Source organism: Topomyia yanbarensis, chromosome 3, assembly GCF_030247195.1.
Source record: "Topomyia yanbarensis strain Yona2022 chromosome 3, ASM3024719v1, whole genome shotgun sequence".
Taxonomy (NCBI): Eukaryota; Metazoa; Arthropoda; class Insecta; order Diptera; family Culicidae; genus Topomyia; species Topomyia yanbarensis.
This window is the reverse complement of record NC_080672.1, coordinates 120,446,678-120,462,138: the sequence shown is the minus strand read 5'-3', so window position 1 is coordinate 120,462,138 and position 15,461 is coordinate 120,446,678. Positions and strand designations below refer to the sequence as shown.

Sequence of the window (15,461 nt, the reverse complement as noted above, 5' to 3'; positions counted from 1 at the left end):
TCATTTCATCAAATAGAAGCCTCAAGCTTTCCAAAACACTTACTTTCTATTTTTTTCACTTTTATTTATTGCTTTAATCACGGTTTTACCATTATAATGATTTTTGTTTTGAGGATGGCAAAAAATGGAACACGTTGTATATCCTTTCTACAAAGAACAAAGAATCAACTTCAGCTCCCAAAACTAATGTTTCAGAATAGCGGTTCCACGAATATGTATGATAGTCAGAAAGTCTTGCTATTTTCTGAGAAATCGAGGGGTCCGAATTACCCCCACTGTCTTAATAGCCCCGGGTCCCCCTACCTTTTACCCTTTCTTCATGTTATACAATTTCAATTTTAATCTTCAATCAAAAAAGACTTTTTCGAGAAAGATCATTTGAGAGCTATTTATTCAATACAATTTTTTTCAGCTTTGATTCGATCAAATTATTTTCAGCTACCTTTTCGTCAGAGTACATCACACTACTGAAAGCCCTGCGTAAACGCTTTTATGTCAAGTCCATTCAATAAAATCAAAACAAGCACACAGCAATGATAGTGCTACCTCTAACACATACACCCAGCAAAGGAGCAAACTTAATCCGTGATAAGAATATCCGACCGCGATCACAAAAACAACGAAGATACATTAACGTGTACGAAAACGTAGGATAACGGAAACGAAATAACGTTACATTAGACAATGCAACGAATGATTCCGTTAATGAAAAGGATCATATCGAGCGTTGGGAAATTCTAACCAGATTTCGGTCGTCGTGAGTAAACTAAAGGATGACAAGCGATTCATTCCACTAAATGCCATTACGTTTCCACAATTATTCGAATAAAACGGTATGTATAGCATATCTATATTATCGATTTCAGTTGACGCCCTACATAAGATGGCACGGTAGGAATGAGGACCATCACGACATATTTTCTTTCAGAGCAGCTATCATTTATTACATTTGACTCATAAAATGCATCGATTGATCCCGGGAATGAAATCTCAAGGGAAAATGGGACGAACCTGCCAGACGTCATCGGGCGCGTAAGAGTGCAGCACATCACTCAAGTTGATGGCTGCTGCGTGACTATCATAAAATCTGCGGGAATCCTTTTCCTCCCGTTGCGCACCCATAATGGCGCAAAAGATGCAAGTACAATTTTATTTCGCGTACTTTTGAAGCATTCGATTAAGATGATAGCGAAAAAGGATACGTCATTTGCGTCACGCTGTGAAATTAAGTGCACTCACGCAGATCCCATAATGTGCGAACAAACTGTCGATACATGCCGATGCCTCGAGCCTGATGACGCTGTTGACAGTGATGAAGCGATGATGTCTACCCTAAAGTGAAAAGAAAGAAAAAGGCAATCGGGATGTTCGGCCCGTCCCAGAATTAGATCGTATCAAATCCTGACAGCAATTCTTTCGGTAAGAATCGTTGGAAACCGAATTTGCAACAACTTGATTGAAAGAGGGGAAAGATTGTGCGTTCCATCTTCAAGTTCCTATTTCCGGGAGGTAAGATACCATTAGATTGCTAATAAATAATAATAATAGACAATTAGAATTTAAATTATTATCCATAGCGAGGCTTGTGAGACGTAGGAAGAAGACAAAATGATGCACCAAGGAACCGCGCCACTGAAAAGTATCGTAGATAATCGCGCTTTTCAGTAGGATTTATGAAATTGCATTGTCAAATTTTGTCGTAGCTTGTTGCCTTGGCGGTGAAAGCGCAATCTGTGCATATCATATTACCAGCCGTAAAATTGCACAACGCAAAGCCAGGGACACGTACACGAGGATACCGGTGGGAATAAGTTATTCCTCCTTCCTGATTTGGAGAAAACGTTCTAAAAAAAGCAAAGGGTTCTCGCGAGACAGCAAATTGTAAGATGCAAATTTTGTTTCTCACGCAATCATGTGTGTTATGGGGTTGACAATCATAAAATTGTTATATTTATGACTGCTCTAGTATAAAGTTGACACAGAATGATGTAATTTATGATAGAGTATGGAATTGAAAGACTACGTTCAAAAAATCTAAACAGTTTGAATTGAAATTACAACGGTCTGATATCCATGTTTTTCAAAGCCTTGTGTGAAAATGCATTGATTCAAAAATATATCCGTCGAAATTCTGTAGGACAAGTTTTACTAGGGAATTAACTTCTAAATTTGTACAGCAAGCAATATGAAAAGAGCATTATTAACCGCAGTTGACCGCTGGTCTTTATTAATCTCAGAAAACAAACATCAGCAGCATTCGTTCGCACCGGTCGACCAGCTTGCCACATAATGTGCTGAGTGAAAATCCATTCATTCGCTTGCTAATTGTTCGGACATGACAGAGATTAAGATTGATTGCATCGAGGTGCATATCAATGTTGCCCTCGTTGCTGACAGGAATGACCCTTTCGCCGGTGTATGCACGATATAGCGCAGCTAAACCTCTATCAACTGCGCATCAAACCCGTACCTACTTTTAAACAATGCTAATGAAGATGAACAAACCGTTTCTTTGCCGTATCGGGGACCGGCTGGACCTGCCGAATGTGGGACCTTTTTCGCATCGTATCCCTCGACCGGACATCTGTCGGACTTACCTTCGCGGGTGAGATTTTTGTCCGTGCGATGGACGGAACAATTTATCAGCTGGCCCTGAATGGAATTTTGGATGGTGACAGTTGTCAACGGTCAGTTGATGTGATGACCCTTTTCTTTTTTTACTGACAGATTTCGGATGATTATTTCATATTCCTTCTATCTGACTTATCATGATGAAGCTGGTATACCAGAAGTCAATAAAATTGACCATTGTTACGGATCATTAATTCAGTAGAAAACCCCTTTTCAGTAATACAACAAATCGAGCTTATCTCATTGCTACATAGACGTCTACGATGTCTCCTAGCGGCATAGGGTAATTCAATCAATTTGATGATTGAACTCCCGAGTTTAGCAAACAAAGCTTGAAGTCTCTCTCTCTTAGCCAGTGTAGTACTGTCTTTACACACACTGGGCTAGAGCCATGACTCACGGAATTTTCTGGGCCGCTACACTTCGTATAGATATAATATCATACTATAACTACCAGTAATGGCGGTACTAAGCAAAATTCGAAAAAAATGTTTTCCTATTCTTCAATAAAAATGTAAATTCGTAAACATAATAAAATTGATCGTGCAATGCACGAGTTCATTCGTTATTTTCTGCAACGAATTTTCGTGCATCATAAATAGAAGATTTCGTTCATTTTGTGAACTAAATGGCCGTTTGGTGAATAAAAGTTTTAGTAAATTTTACATATTTAGTGTACTTTTTTTTTTTAATTTTTATATTAATTACTAATATATTCGTATGTAATAGAATATTATTTTGACATTGCTCCGGCAGAATATGGAACGAGCTCGGTTTCTTTGTGAATTATCCCGGAAGAGAGAAAAACTTAAACTTATTCATGCAAAACCAACGAATTACGAATCGTAGGGTCATCATGTTCAAGCTTAACTATTTCACGAAACTCGAAATTTTATTCATGAATCCATTCAATCCTTGTGAACTGATTCATGATTTCTAATATATTAGCCACGACCCAACAACGGTTATCGAGAAACATTTCACAAAGCCAAGCGTGCAAATTAATTACGAAAACCGTGACTAATACTAAAACCAAGAACATGCTCTTGACAAAAATACCAAAATCACGACTAACATAATAAAATCTGGATATAAATTACATTACTCGTGATTAAAATATGAACATAAATCACTACTCGTGACTGAAATATCATGATAACGTGAATAAAAATTGTGTAAATCGCGACTACGATCCTGAAATCATGAACATAAATCACGCAACTCTGACACAAAAATATGATGGTATACTAATGAATAAAATATCAAGGTAACGTAATGAAAAATCACAAATAAACGTGTGCAGGGAACACACACAGTAATTCTACCAAACATTCGAATGTAACGTCATATATTCGGCGCGAACTAGTTTTTGGAAACACAAATAGTTTCATGAATACAAGGCATATTACTCATAATTCCAGGAAGTTGGTCACGGTTTCCGTAAATAGTTCAGTTCACGAAATTTTTTCATGAATTTATGAACAATTTTTTTTTTTCGTGTAGAGTGTAAAAAATCAAACATTGATTCACTACTTTTTGTATAGACCCTTTTCAACTTGCTGCCTAGATAAAGAATTTGAAATCAATGCCAATCAAGCCATTTATATCAATAAACAATCGATACTGTGACTAAGAGTGACTGTGACATGAGATTTGATTTTATGCAACAAGTTTCCACACTGTGACAAACGATCGATAATAACACTAGTTCACAAAATAAAAATAAAAATCTGAACTTCAATATTCGAGCACCATTTCTGATGTAAAATTTCGTGCTGAATTCGAAAATGAAGTTCAAAAAATTTACAGTAGAACAGTTTTCGTGTTACAGTATAAAAATGAATTTCACCTGTAAAATAAAAAGTGCGTTCAGTAAAATTCAAATTCCTTCTGTTGTAGTGCATCGATATGAAATATTATAATGTTGAATTGAAAGTAATTGAATTCACTTTCGATCGTTAGAACATCTTGTTTCAGTGAGACTACTGGTTCTGGCGTTATTTACGAATTTATTGAACTTTTTCTTAATTTTTCGTAATTTTTTGAAGAAAAATGAGCGTTTGGTCAATATTTTGGGCAAGATAAAGCAATCCTAAAAATATATATTTTTATGGGAAATTAAAGCCTACTAATAACCAATGAAAATGAGCACTTATTAGTTTTAATCGGATGGAAATTTCGAAAGTTATTCTATTTTTAGTACAATGGAGATTTTTGTGTTTCTCTGGGTCAACTTATGGAACCGCCTCGATTCCAATTTTTTCTAGAGTTTGTTTCATAATATATGAGGGACTCTCTGTCAGAATTCTGTTAAACAAGTAAATGGAAGAATTTTGAAAGATTTTTATGTTGGGTAATATTCGAACTCGTTTATCCAAATGAGTCAAGACTTCTAATAACAATAATTTCAGACTCAATGAAATTATAAGTCATCGAATGATTGGTATGCAATACTGCTTGTAATATTTACAAGTGTATTACATAAAATAACACTTTTATGATACAAATTTCGTTGTAAACTAATTCCTCACATGTCATTGAATTCGTTTTTTGAAACGCTAGCTGCTCAACTGGGTTTTGTACAATGTTAATACAAACTATACGAATCCCTAGAAATATGTCATACTACATACGTCAAGTATTATAAAATTAATAATATGTAAAACTTTTAATTTGTTTTAATTCGTGTTTTAAAATTATGTAGGACATCGAACCAGACTTATTTTAGGTTTAAAATTTCAATATCGAATCTTCAGAATAATTTGAAGAACGTAGAATATTTTGTAATTGCGCTTAGATGTTCTACATAATATATTGTAGTATATTGAAGTTTTGTGAACCAGTACAGTAAAATCGATACATCGTGGAAGCCAATGTGAATCCAATATAATTTCAAATTATAAACTTCAAGACGTTTTAATATCGTAAAATAAATTGTTAGTAGAACAAAACGTGACGAATTCGGTGGATAAGTCATCATCCGTGAAGCTAGCGTCCGAATTTAACATTTTGCACCGTCATATGCTTCCGATGTGTGTATCAAGGAGTTGTGGAGCGTGCAGCTTACAACGTATTTTGAGCATATACGATTCTGTATGACATATGTAAATATTATGCGTATTTTTTAATGCCAAATTTTTAATAACATTACTCCACTGAGCCTGTAATTATTGTTATCAGAAGTCTTGAATCATTTGGATAAACGAGTTCGAATATTTCCTCTACATTAAATTGTCTCAAAATTCTTCAATTTACTTGTTTAACAGAATTCTGACAGATAATCTCATATATTATGAAACAAACCCTAGAAAAAATTTCCATTCTACAAAAAATTGAATAACTTTCACAATTTCCGTCCGATTTAACCCAATAAGTGCTTAATTTTATTGATTATTAGCAAGCTTTAATTTTCCATAAAAACATAATTTTTAGGATCGCTTTATCTCGCCCAAAATATTGATCAAACGCTCATTTTTCTTCAAAAAATGACGAAAAATTGAGAAAAATTACCTTTAATTCAACATTATAATATATCATATCGTGCACTATAACCGAAGATATTTGGATTTTACTGAACGTACTTTTTTATTTTAAATGTAAATTTCATTTTTCACTGTAACTCGAAAACTGTTCTACTGTAAATTTTTTGGACCTCATTTTCGGATTCAGTACACGATTTTACATTGAAAATGACGACCAGTTTATTTAGTTCAGAAATGCTGTAAACTAGTTTGATTAATGGTCAGGCACCGTGTCATCGTTAGGACGTTAGTCCTACGTCATAACATCCGAAGGGTGGTGCATGACAAAGTACGTGAGATTATGGCGCACCACACTTAGGACATTATGACCTCGAACGTTGACATATGGTTAGTTAGTGCGTCAGAGTGTACAACATGTCCATTGCAACATAAAATCTGAAAACAACAGTGCGTCATATCGTCCGGGAAATTATGAGAAAACCTAACTTTTATCGATAACTTTTCGAAATTCTAGAATGTTGCCAAAATGTTGGACATGTATACAAACATATTTTTACACCCAAAACTCGGCCGTAGTGCCTTTATTGTAATAAGAAAAAAAAAAAAAAGCAAGACGTTTTAATACTAAAACAGTCCCAACAAAAAATTCTCCATACGGTAATACCAACACATTCAAAACTTCTCTGCGTCGCACTCATGTTTCAACAATTGTTATACGTCAAATATTAACGCATCGGATTGTCTGGAAGTGTGTAGCAGTTCGTACAATGCGCACCGAGCAAAGCGAACACAACATGGATAAAGACGAGTTTCGATTTCCTCTACACGACATATTCCGTATTTAAAGATCAGCACAGAAAAAAACAAACCCTCTCGCAACTTGACGTTTAGCTTAAGTTGCTTGAAACCACCGTGTTTGGGATGATGTCGTCACCATAGAATGCCGTCCACTAATTATGGCACTGTAAGTTTCCATGCGAGTAAATAATTTCGTGACGTGTTTTACAAACTATTTATCATTATTTACATTCGGATGATATAATCAAGATAATCATTTCAAAACAGCGTAATAATTTAATGCGAATACAAACAAGTTAATTTATCATTTTGGTGTTTCATAAAATGATTTCCAATAATGCCGAATGTAAAATGCAAAATGCATGATCGGATTTGAGTTCGCTTCCAGAGTGAGTCTTTTCTTCTCCCGTCTCCCTTGCAACATCTTTTGCATATGACAATTCTCTTAAGTTTGTTGTTAATCCTTAAATATATTTTGTTTGTGATTGTCATTTTTTACTTCACATTTAACAGAGACGGAATTGTCGTCCTTTGGTTTATTTCTGACAGCATATCATCTAACTCATAGGCGCTGTGACATTACCACGAATTTGAAAAATGATGACAGCTTCGTTTTTATCGGAGAAGGAGAGAAACAGTCCTCTTTCATTGTTTGCTATGTTTACAAAAACTAAATGAAGGTTTTCACTAGCTAGTATGCGCGTCGCTTATTTGTATGCCGATGATTCAAAAAAAAATGATCGGAGTACAGATGCATTATTTTTATAAAAAACAACATCGTACCCCTAAAAAATCATCCAAAATGTTTACCGAAAGTAAAAAATCTAGACGAAAAATTTTTCACTGTGAACAAGTTTATGTTTTTTTAGAAATTGGTCTTGAATAAAGATTGATCCGCCATCTTAGACCCACAGACCCAAAAAAAGTGGTTTCAACGATTTGTATAGGAACTGTCAAGTTGTTCCCCCTCTGGAAAAAACCAACTAGGAATAATGGTGTATTTCGGCCGGTGTTAAATTAAAATTTATTTTATATCACGAACATAAACAGCAAGGTAGTGACAGCACAAAACATGAACAGTCTTTCCGGTCATGTACGGGAAGCAAGTCCTACGTTTAAATCCACGTTCACATATCCGAACCGAGGGTCCAGATCCAGACATTTGTCTGGATCTAAGCATCAAGTCTGGGCAAGGTTCAGGTTCGGACCTGGTAAGGGGAAAAGCGGATGGACTAGATTGAGGGACTGGTCCGGATCCGGGTACTGGTCCGGATTCGGGTACTGGTCCGGATCCGGGAACTGGTTCGGCTTCGGGAACTGGTTCGGATCCGGGAACTGATCTGAATCCGAGTACAGCTCCAGATCCGGGAACTGGTCCGGATGCGGGAACTAATCCGGATCCGGGAGGTCCGGATCTGGGAATTGGTCCGGGTCCGGGAACTGGTCCGGATTCGAAAACTGGTCCGGATCGGGAACTGGTTCGGATCCCGGAAGATACCTAACATTTTTATTTCACTATTCAATCTACCCAGTAAAAAACTCCGTTATTCCGGCTGGTTTCTGCCAATATTATGACAGATTCAAGCCTGAATTCGGGCAGAAATCCGCTAAAATACCGGTTGGTTTGACCAGATACTAATACTATCACAGAAATCGATCGAATTATCCTACACACGAACAGAGCCGAGGTTGACACATACTGAAACAATTGTGTGATGCACATACATAAACAGTAGAGTGGCTCGTCATATGGCATTTTTCAGCACAGCACTTTTTGAGTTCCTTTTGTGGTCCCAAATGCATGTGCAAAATTTGGGAGCGGTCGATTGCTTCCCGGGTTCGCGCATTGCGTTCAAAGTTTGTATGGGATTTTATATGGGGAAATCAATTATTTCGGATTTACGTTAATAATTATCGCCATTTCACTCTATATGAAAAAACAGCTTTATAAAACTATAGTTAAAACCTTTGTCAACAACTTTGTCGAAGACGGAAACTAGCAACGAGTTTTCGAAAAATAGTTATAACGATTTTAAAACTTATGGTTCAATCCAAATGCAGAAATTCATTATTTCTTCCATCACTGTCAGCACACCACCGACATGAACACTTTAAACTTAAATAAATGAAAATACTGTCATTGTAGAGACATGGTACCTTTTAATGAAATGTTTAGAATGAATTGCTGAATAACATAGACGTAGTCAGAAAATGAAAAGAAGAGGGGGCTTGTGTACTCCCCAGTCCTCTTTTAGATAGATTAATATAACATAAGGAGTCCAATCTACCAACCTTCAACGCAGGTTTATACCGCCGAATTAAAAATTAATCTTATGTGTTTGAGTGATACTATTTAACCCTTTCATGTCAAACCTTTTTCTAGCTCAGGTAGGGTTTCAAAACTAATTTTTCTTGAAAACGGTGGGGTCAAGAAACACGAAAAGGCTTTTTTCATAAAGATAGGTGCTTCCCTCGCAGTGTTAGAAGCTGCTGAATTTTTATCTTCCAATGCTCAATACAATTCTCCAAGAATATTCACAATAGTCTAATTGCGTGGAAAACGTAGCGGAAGACAGTCTAAATTGATAGGATTTATCGGTTTTCAATAATATTGCAACATAGCGAAGATATATGAAAAATTCATTTTCCCTCATCAATGTAAATTGTCCCTGGCAGCACTGCTCCATCGGAATCCAATCAGATTAATTGCAATAACTTCACTTCTAGAGCTGTTCCTTGTAACTGTTAATACCGTAAACCGGGGTGAATTTGATCATCGCGGTGACTTTGATCACTCGAAACATTTTTTGTAGATCGCTTATTAAACCAGAATAGTCTACCGAATCATTTTAATTTGAAATGATTTTTACTCTAAACTTATAAAATACTGACTTGTTATACTTTCTGAGTGTATTGTTCGGTTTTGGGTACAAAAACTACAAAAAACCGAAATTTGACTGTGCCTTATTTTTACGAAGCTTCGTAAAGTGTCTATTTTTTATAAAACAAATAAATCTCAGATTTGAGCAAGAGCAATAAATTATAAGCGAGTTTTATTTTTCTTTAGAGTGGGATGTGCCAAATTTACTTTTAAAAGTTTGCTTATTTTAAATAAATTTTTTTATGAAACTAGTTGGCAATTATTTCAAATTATTTTAAGCTAAAATTCGCCACATTTTTTTTAAATTGTTCAATATTCTAACGTGTTAAAATGGATGGAACTTTTTGTACATTGATAAAGCACTGAAATAAAACAATTTTAGAAGCTTTAAAGGTTTTCAGAATTTTTTATTCTAGTTGGACACAAATTTTACGAATTTTGGTTACTCGATTTTACAGTACATTGAAATACTTTGTATAATACCAATTAACATCTATTTAACGATGAGAATCTCTCCAGAATTAGCTTAAACGAACATTTGAATGAAAAACATTGACATCAATAACTTAATGTGGGTGAACATGCAGGTTATCAAAGTCACCCCGGAATACGAAAACGGACTTCAACATGAAATCATTTTTGGAAAATTAGCTGTAAGCGGACAATTTAAGGTAAAACCATCCAATCTTATTCTCCATACATCAGTACATGGTTTAAAAACATTAAACTTGAAAAAAATGTGTTGCGTCTAAAAATATGTAATGATTAATGCGAAAAGTGATCAATGTCACCCCGGTTTACGGTACTCAAATGAAAGGCAATGGTCACATTTATTAGCCTTACTTGTTTTTGTGAGCAAATCTTGCCTCAATCAGAAGTTATTGCTGTTTAAAAACGTTGTTGTCTACAAACAACATGGGCATGAATGGGCTAAGGGCTCTGCTGTTATCTCATTTAAAATGGTACAACGGTTCATAAGTTTTACATATTTTAATACCATATTTATTTGCCGTTCAGAGTCAGAATTTAAAAAAAATGCCCATTCATAGATTCCTTGATGTCTCGGAATTGTTTCTATTGACGTTTTCGATTAAGAAACTAAGAACGAAACCAGGACAGTTTCTTCAAACAAACGATTTTGATGAAATTGAGTTAGGTTGACGCAAGATAGTGGTGATGTTAGAAAAACTAAAATATACTTCAGGTTAGAACCCAATACAATTTCCAGAACTCAGTTAGTTTTAGCCTCAACGAAAAGCAACACAGAAGTTTTTAGGTGTAAATCCTGAATGTTGTAAATGTTACTTACCACAGCAACGATTGTAGTATGATTCACATTTAGGTCTATCAAAATATTAAGAAAGTTCAGTCGTTCACATTTACAAGGACGTAATGATTCTTTGTCTTATATAAAACAATCTAGAAAAGGGAACTAAGGAGTGCCCAAGCCGCCCCCCCCTCTTCTTTTCATTTTTAGTCCACTTCTAATTATTCCGCGATTCATTCTGAACATTTCATTCAAAGGTCTGTGTCTCTGCGATGAATATGTTCTCATTTATTTAAACTTTAAATGTCGATGTCCGTCGTGCACTGGCAGTGTTGCAAAAAATAATAAATATCTGCGTTTAGATTGTACCAGAAGTTTTAGATTCGTTATAACTATTTTTTTGAAAACTCGTAGCTAGTTACCGTCTTCGATAAAGTTGTTAACCAAGGTTTGAACTATAGTTTTGTAAAACTGGATTTTCATAATGAGTGAAATGGTGATCTTTATTAACGTAAATGCAAAATAATTGATTTCCCCATATGAAATCCCATACAAACTTCGAACGCAATGCGCAAATCCGGGAAGCAACCAACCACTCCCAAATTTTGCACAGGCATGTGGGACCACAAAAGGAACTCAAAAAGTGCTGTGCCCGCTTGTCTAAATCATTTTGAAGTTTTCCCATACAACCGATAGCCACTCTAATGAACAGCTACCCAAATTAGTCCTTCCACCGTTTACTACCTTGTACCGCAATGTGCAATTGTTTGATCTGTTATCGAAAAGACAATAGAATCTTACTCAAAAGTAGTAGAAACATACTCGTCGGATTTTGGGTGTACAAACTTTGGTACAGAAAATTCTTCTTCCAACGCTATACCTATCATGAAGATATCAAGGTACGTTGAGTGTATTCTATTATTTTGTTGTGGAGATAAATAACCCAGAATAGTACAGTGTCAGAGAGCCCCATACTGCGGCGATCTGCACTAAGATTCAGATTTTTGGAACAGTAATTTCGTAATGGATTAATATTTTGATTCGATGAACGTTTCTTAATGTTTCTTGCCTTTTATTTTAATTATCAAAGAAATATGGACGCAATATAAATTGTCAAAAATTAGACAAACGTGGAAGAATATATATACAAAATTCTTGAGATGGGCGTAGCGTAGTTGGTAAATCGACTGCCTCGTACGCAGCTCACCTGAGTTCGATTCCCAACCCCGCACATAGAATTAGAGATTTTTCTAACCCGAAAAGAGGTGAATGACCGTACGGTTTAAACCTATATAATCAAAATAAAAAATATGCAAAATTATCCTCCTCAGTGAGGAGCCCCTAAAATCCTAAAGCTTCTGGCCCTAACCCAATGTTATAGGATATCGATCATTCATAGAAATGTAGGCAAATCTTCTAAGCTTGAAAAGATTTACTCAAAGTGCAATATCTCAGCCACCATAGCATAGCCTTTGTATAGGAGAAAGGCAAAAATCACTAAGAATTTTAGAGCAACATCTTAGGACTCAAAATAATAGATAATCAAATCTATAAAATCGTAACATTTGAACAATGTTAAAATCATGATGAACAACTTAGTGAATCATATCGGTTTATAGAAGTCTTTACAAAATAAAGAGGGTAAAATTGTGGATGATGAATACATTTAGTATTATAATAAAGGCCTCGTAACACGGCTAGGTGGATTAAAATCTTTTTACTATACTGCTTTCGCTATGATAATTGTGTCTCTAATATTGCACTCCAGCTGAATCAAATAGCCATTGTTCCCTTTTAGTTCAATAAGATAACGACAGTCACTTCTCACCAATTTCCTTAGGGACCTACACTTTGGTTCTCATTAAAGTAATATTATCTTGCTTATTCGCACTAGGCTATGGCTGAGGATTTATATTAGGGCCATCGTAACACGAAGACGACACTCATAACTCATCGACAAAACTCAAAATTGAAAAAAAAAAATGCAAAACTACCATCCCCTGCTGATTGATTGAATTCGTTATGCATTGATAGGAAGGGACTTTTCTTGTTTTGTGTGTTTTCAAAAAAGAAAAAAATGTACATGCAAAAAATGGATCTGCTGTCAAAAAATGACTCAATTTTCTTTAGCGCTTCCTTTTTGTGTTACCATTTTTCATTGGCACAATGACGTGCTTGACATAAATTGATCTGATTCTACGAATATTTTACGATGATTAGGGTGATCCGTTTGGATCGTCATTGTTCTCTTAGAAAAAATTCGCTACCATCCCTTGCTTCATTTCTTTCGCTAATGAGGGGAAAGCTCGCTCAATCATCGTTTATGCTGCATCTTATTCTTGACCGGGCCAAACGACCGATTCGATCCAGTCGAGGAAATAATGAATCTGGTTGAAGACCTCTACCTCTACACCACAGTCGTCGATATGGACCGTTGGAAGTCCTACTAGATAAACGGTGCTCCCCAGCGTCATAAAGAGCGGTCCCGAAGATCTTGCTTCGCAGAACTGAATCACCGTGTTATTTCGGTTATCTCGCACACATATTTGGTAGTCTTTTAAGCCCTGATTCAATTCTGCCACAGGGTTCTCAGCTTTCGACAGTTCGGTGCGACATTCTTCCTGGGCCACGAATGGCAGATCAAGCCATCGGAAAGTGGGATTCTGCTCCGGTTGGAGCTCGAACCACTCACCGAGGACAGCGTTTGAATTCTTCAGCCGACTTTCGGACCACAGACAGGATAGGTGACTGCGACCAGAAGCGTCGCGATCATATCTGCTGTAGTCAATCAAGAATCAATATTTTTAAAGAATGATAGCGGAAAAGTACTTACACTGCATGTCGTAACTTAACGACGGCTACATTGTAATAGGCTGGTTCCTCTTCGAACTTTGGGTGAACAAACACTTTGCTTACGTACCGCCGACCGTTTTCATAAAAGAAAACATCTTCTTGGTCAAGGATGACAAACATGTGATTCGAAGGATGCTCGTCTCTTTGCTGAAGCATTTTCAGACATAGTGCCGATGTGAGCAAGGAATCAGCGCTAACGAATACGGCTGGACAGAAAAACGGTTGCTCGGTGGAAAATATTTTCAACTAAAATACAGCAAGTCATTAAAACAGTCACTAGTTCGGGAAATATCTTTACTTACAGGATAAAGATAATTAAACGATGAGCACTCTGTAAATGGCAATTAACAATCTTGTATATTTTTGTTGCTTCTTTCTAGGGATTTTACACTCACTTCGAACGGCAACTCTTTTCCTAGTAGGATGGTCATTGTTGAAGAGTCCTAACGCGTGATATCGTGAAGGATTACCGAAACTAACGTTCCTTAATTGGAAGATGGAATTTTCCTTGCAGATTGCACCGTGTAAGAATATCGCACTTAATAAGATCAAAATTTTAGCAACAGCCATGATGAACGGTGTGCTGAGACAGTGACTAGTTGAACTGCACGTGAAAACTTAGATGGAACTAAATCATGCTCCGACAGAATACCAGTTCAATGAATTGGAAGTCGTAGAAATACAACAGCTGATAAGGATTCGCATCGTTCAGCGATAATTAGCAACATCAACAAAATGCATTTACTACAAAGATGCAGATTACTCTTTAACATTGGTGATTTGAACGCTTGCATTAGATTCGTAGATTAAAATGGCTTACATGGTATTTTCACTTATTTTGTGTTCTATTAAAGGGTGTTACGATCGAAAATTGGCCAAACATGAATGTGTGTAAATCGCTAAAACTTTTTATTGAAAGTCCAAATCATGTTCCTTTTGCAAGTTCAATGCATACAGAATTAAGAAAAAATATTCGCTCAATCTCTTTTTAGCAATTGTGAACTGACAGGCCTTTCGTTTGCCTCCTTCCATCAAGCTTTGGTCAATTTTCTTACCACAGAGCGCTAATTTGCCTTGCCTTTCTTGTCTTCTTGAGATTCCGCTTGACAATTTCCCAATGGTTTTGTATTGGACGGAGCTCTGGCATGTTGGGAGGGTTAATGTCCTTTGACACCACCTCGACGTCGATCACGTCATTCCTTTCCATGTCCTTTTTCCCTAATGGCATCATGTCAAATCCGCCTAAATAGAACGGAACAATAGTGTTACTGTGACAATGTAGATGTAACTGTCGCTTTCCAAGCCACAGGAACAGATGACTTGCCACACGAGGTATATCTTAGCGAACTTCAACAGCTGATTGTGTTTGAAAATCTCTGTCATCTCTCCTGTTCCAAGTCGACATATAATATTCCTGTCCAGGAAAGTAATGATTTTGTTTAGTTTTTGGTTCTTTTTAAACTCTGGGTAGCCGGCTACCGATACCCAAGTAGCCATAAGCATTAAGCCATTGCACTACATTGACTATACATTTGCACTAAGGTTGCAT

The 15,461-nt window shown here is 36.2% G+C and overlaps 1 protein-coding gene across 2 annotated transcripts; it reads right to left on the bottom strand.

The window, feature by feature from the left end:
• Window positions 1–13,139: 13,139 nt before the first annotated feature.
• On the bottom strand, window positions 13,140–14,525 carry LOC131692823 (serine protease Hayan-like). Of its 2 annotated transcripts, none has more exons than XM_058980111.1 (4): window positions 14,308–14,525; window positions 14,215–14,243; window positions 13,893–14,158; window positions 13,140–13,837 (listed from the first exon to the last, which is right to left on the bottom strand). In XM_058980111.1, the coding sequence occupies exons 1-4, from the start codon at window positions 14,480–14,482 to the stop codon at window positions 13,393–13,395; spliced, it is 915 nt and encodes a 304-aa protein (XP_058836094.1). In that variant the 5' UTR covers window positions 14,483–14,525; the 3' UTR covers window positions 13,140–13,392. The 2 variants fall into 2 exon arrangements, with proteins under 2 accessions (XP_058836094.1, XP_058836095.1); XM_058980112.1 differs by having other exon boundaries at window positions 13,140–13,834.
• Between the last annotated feature and the right edge of the window lie 936 nt (window positions 14,526–15,461).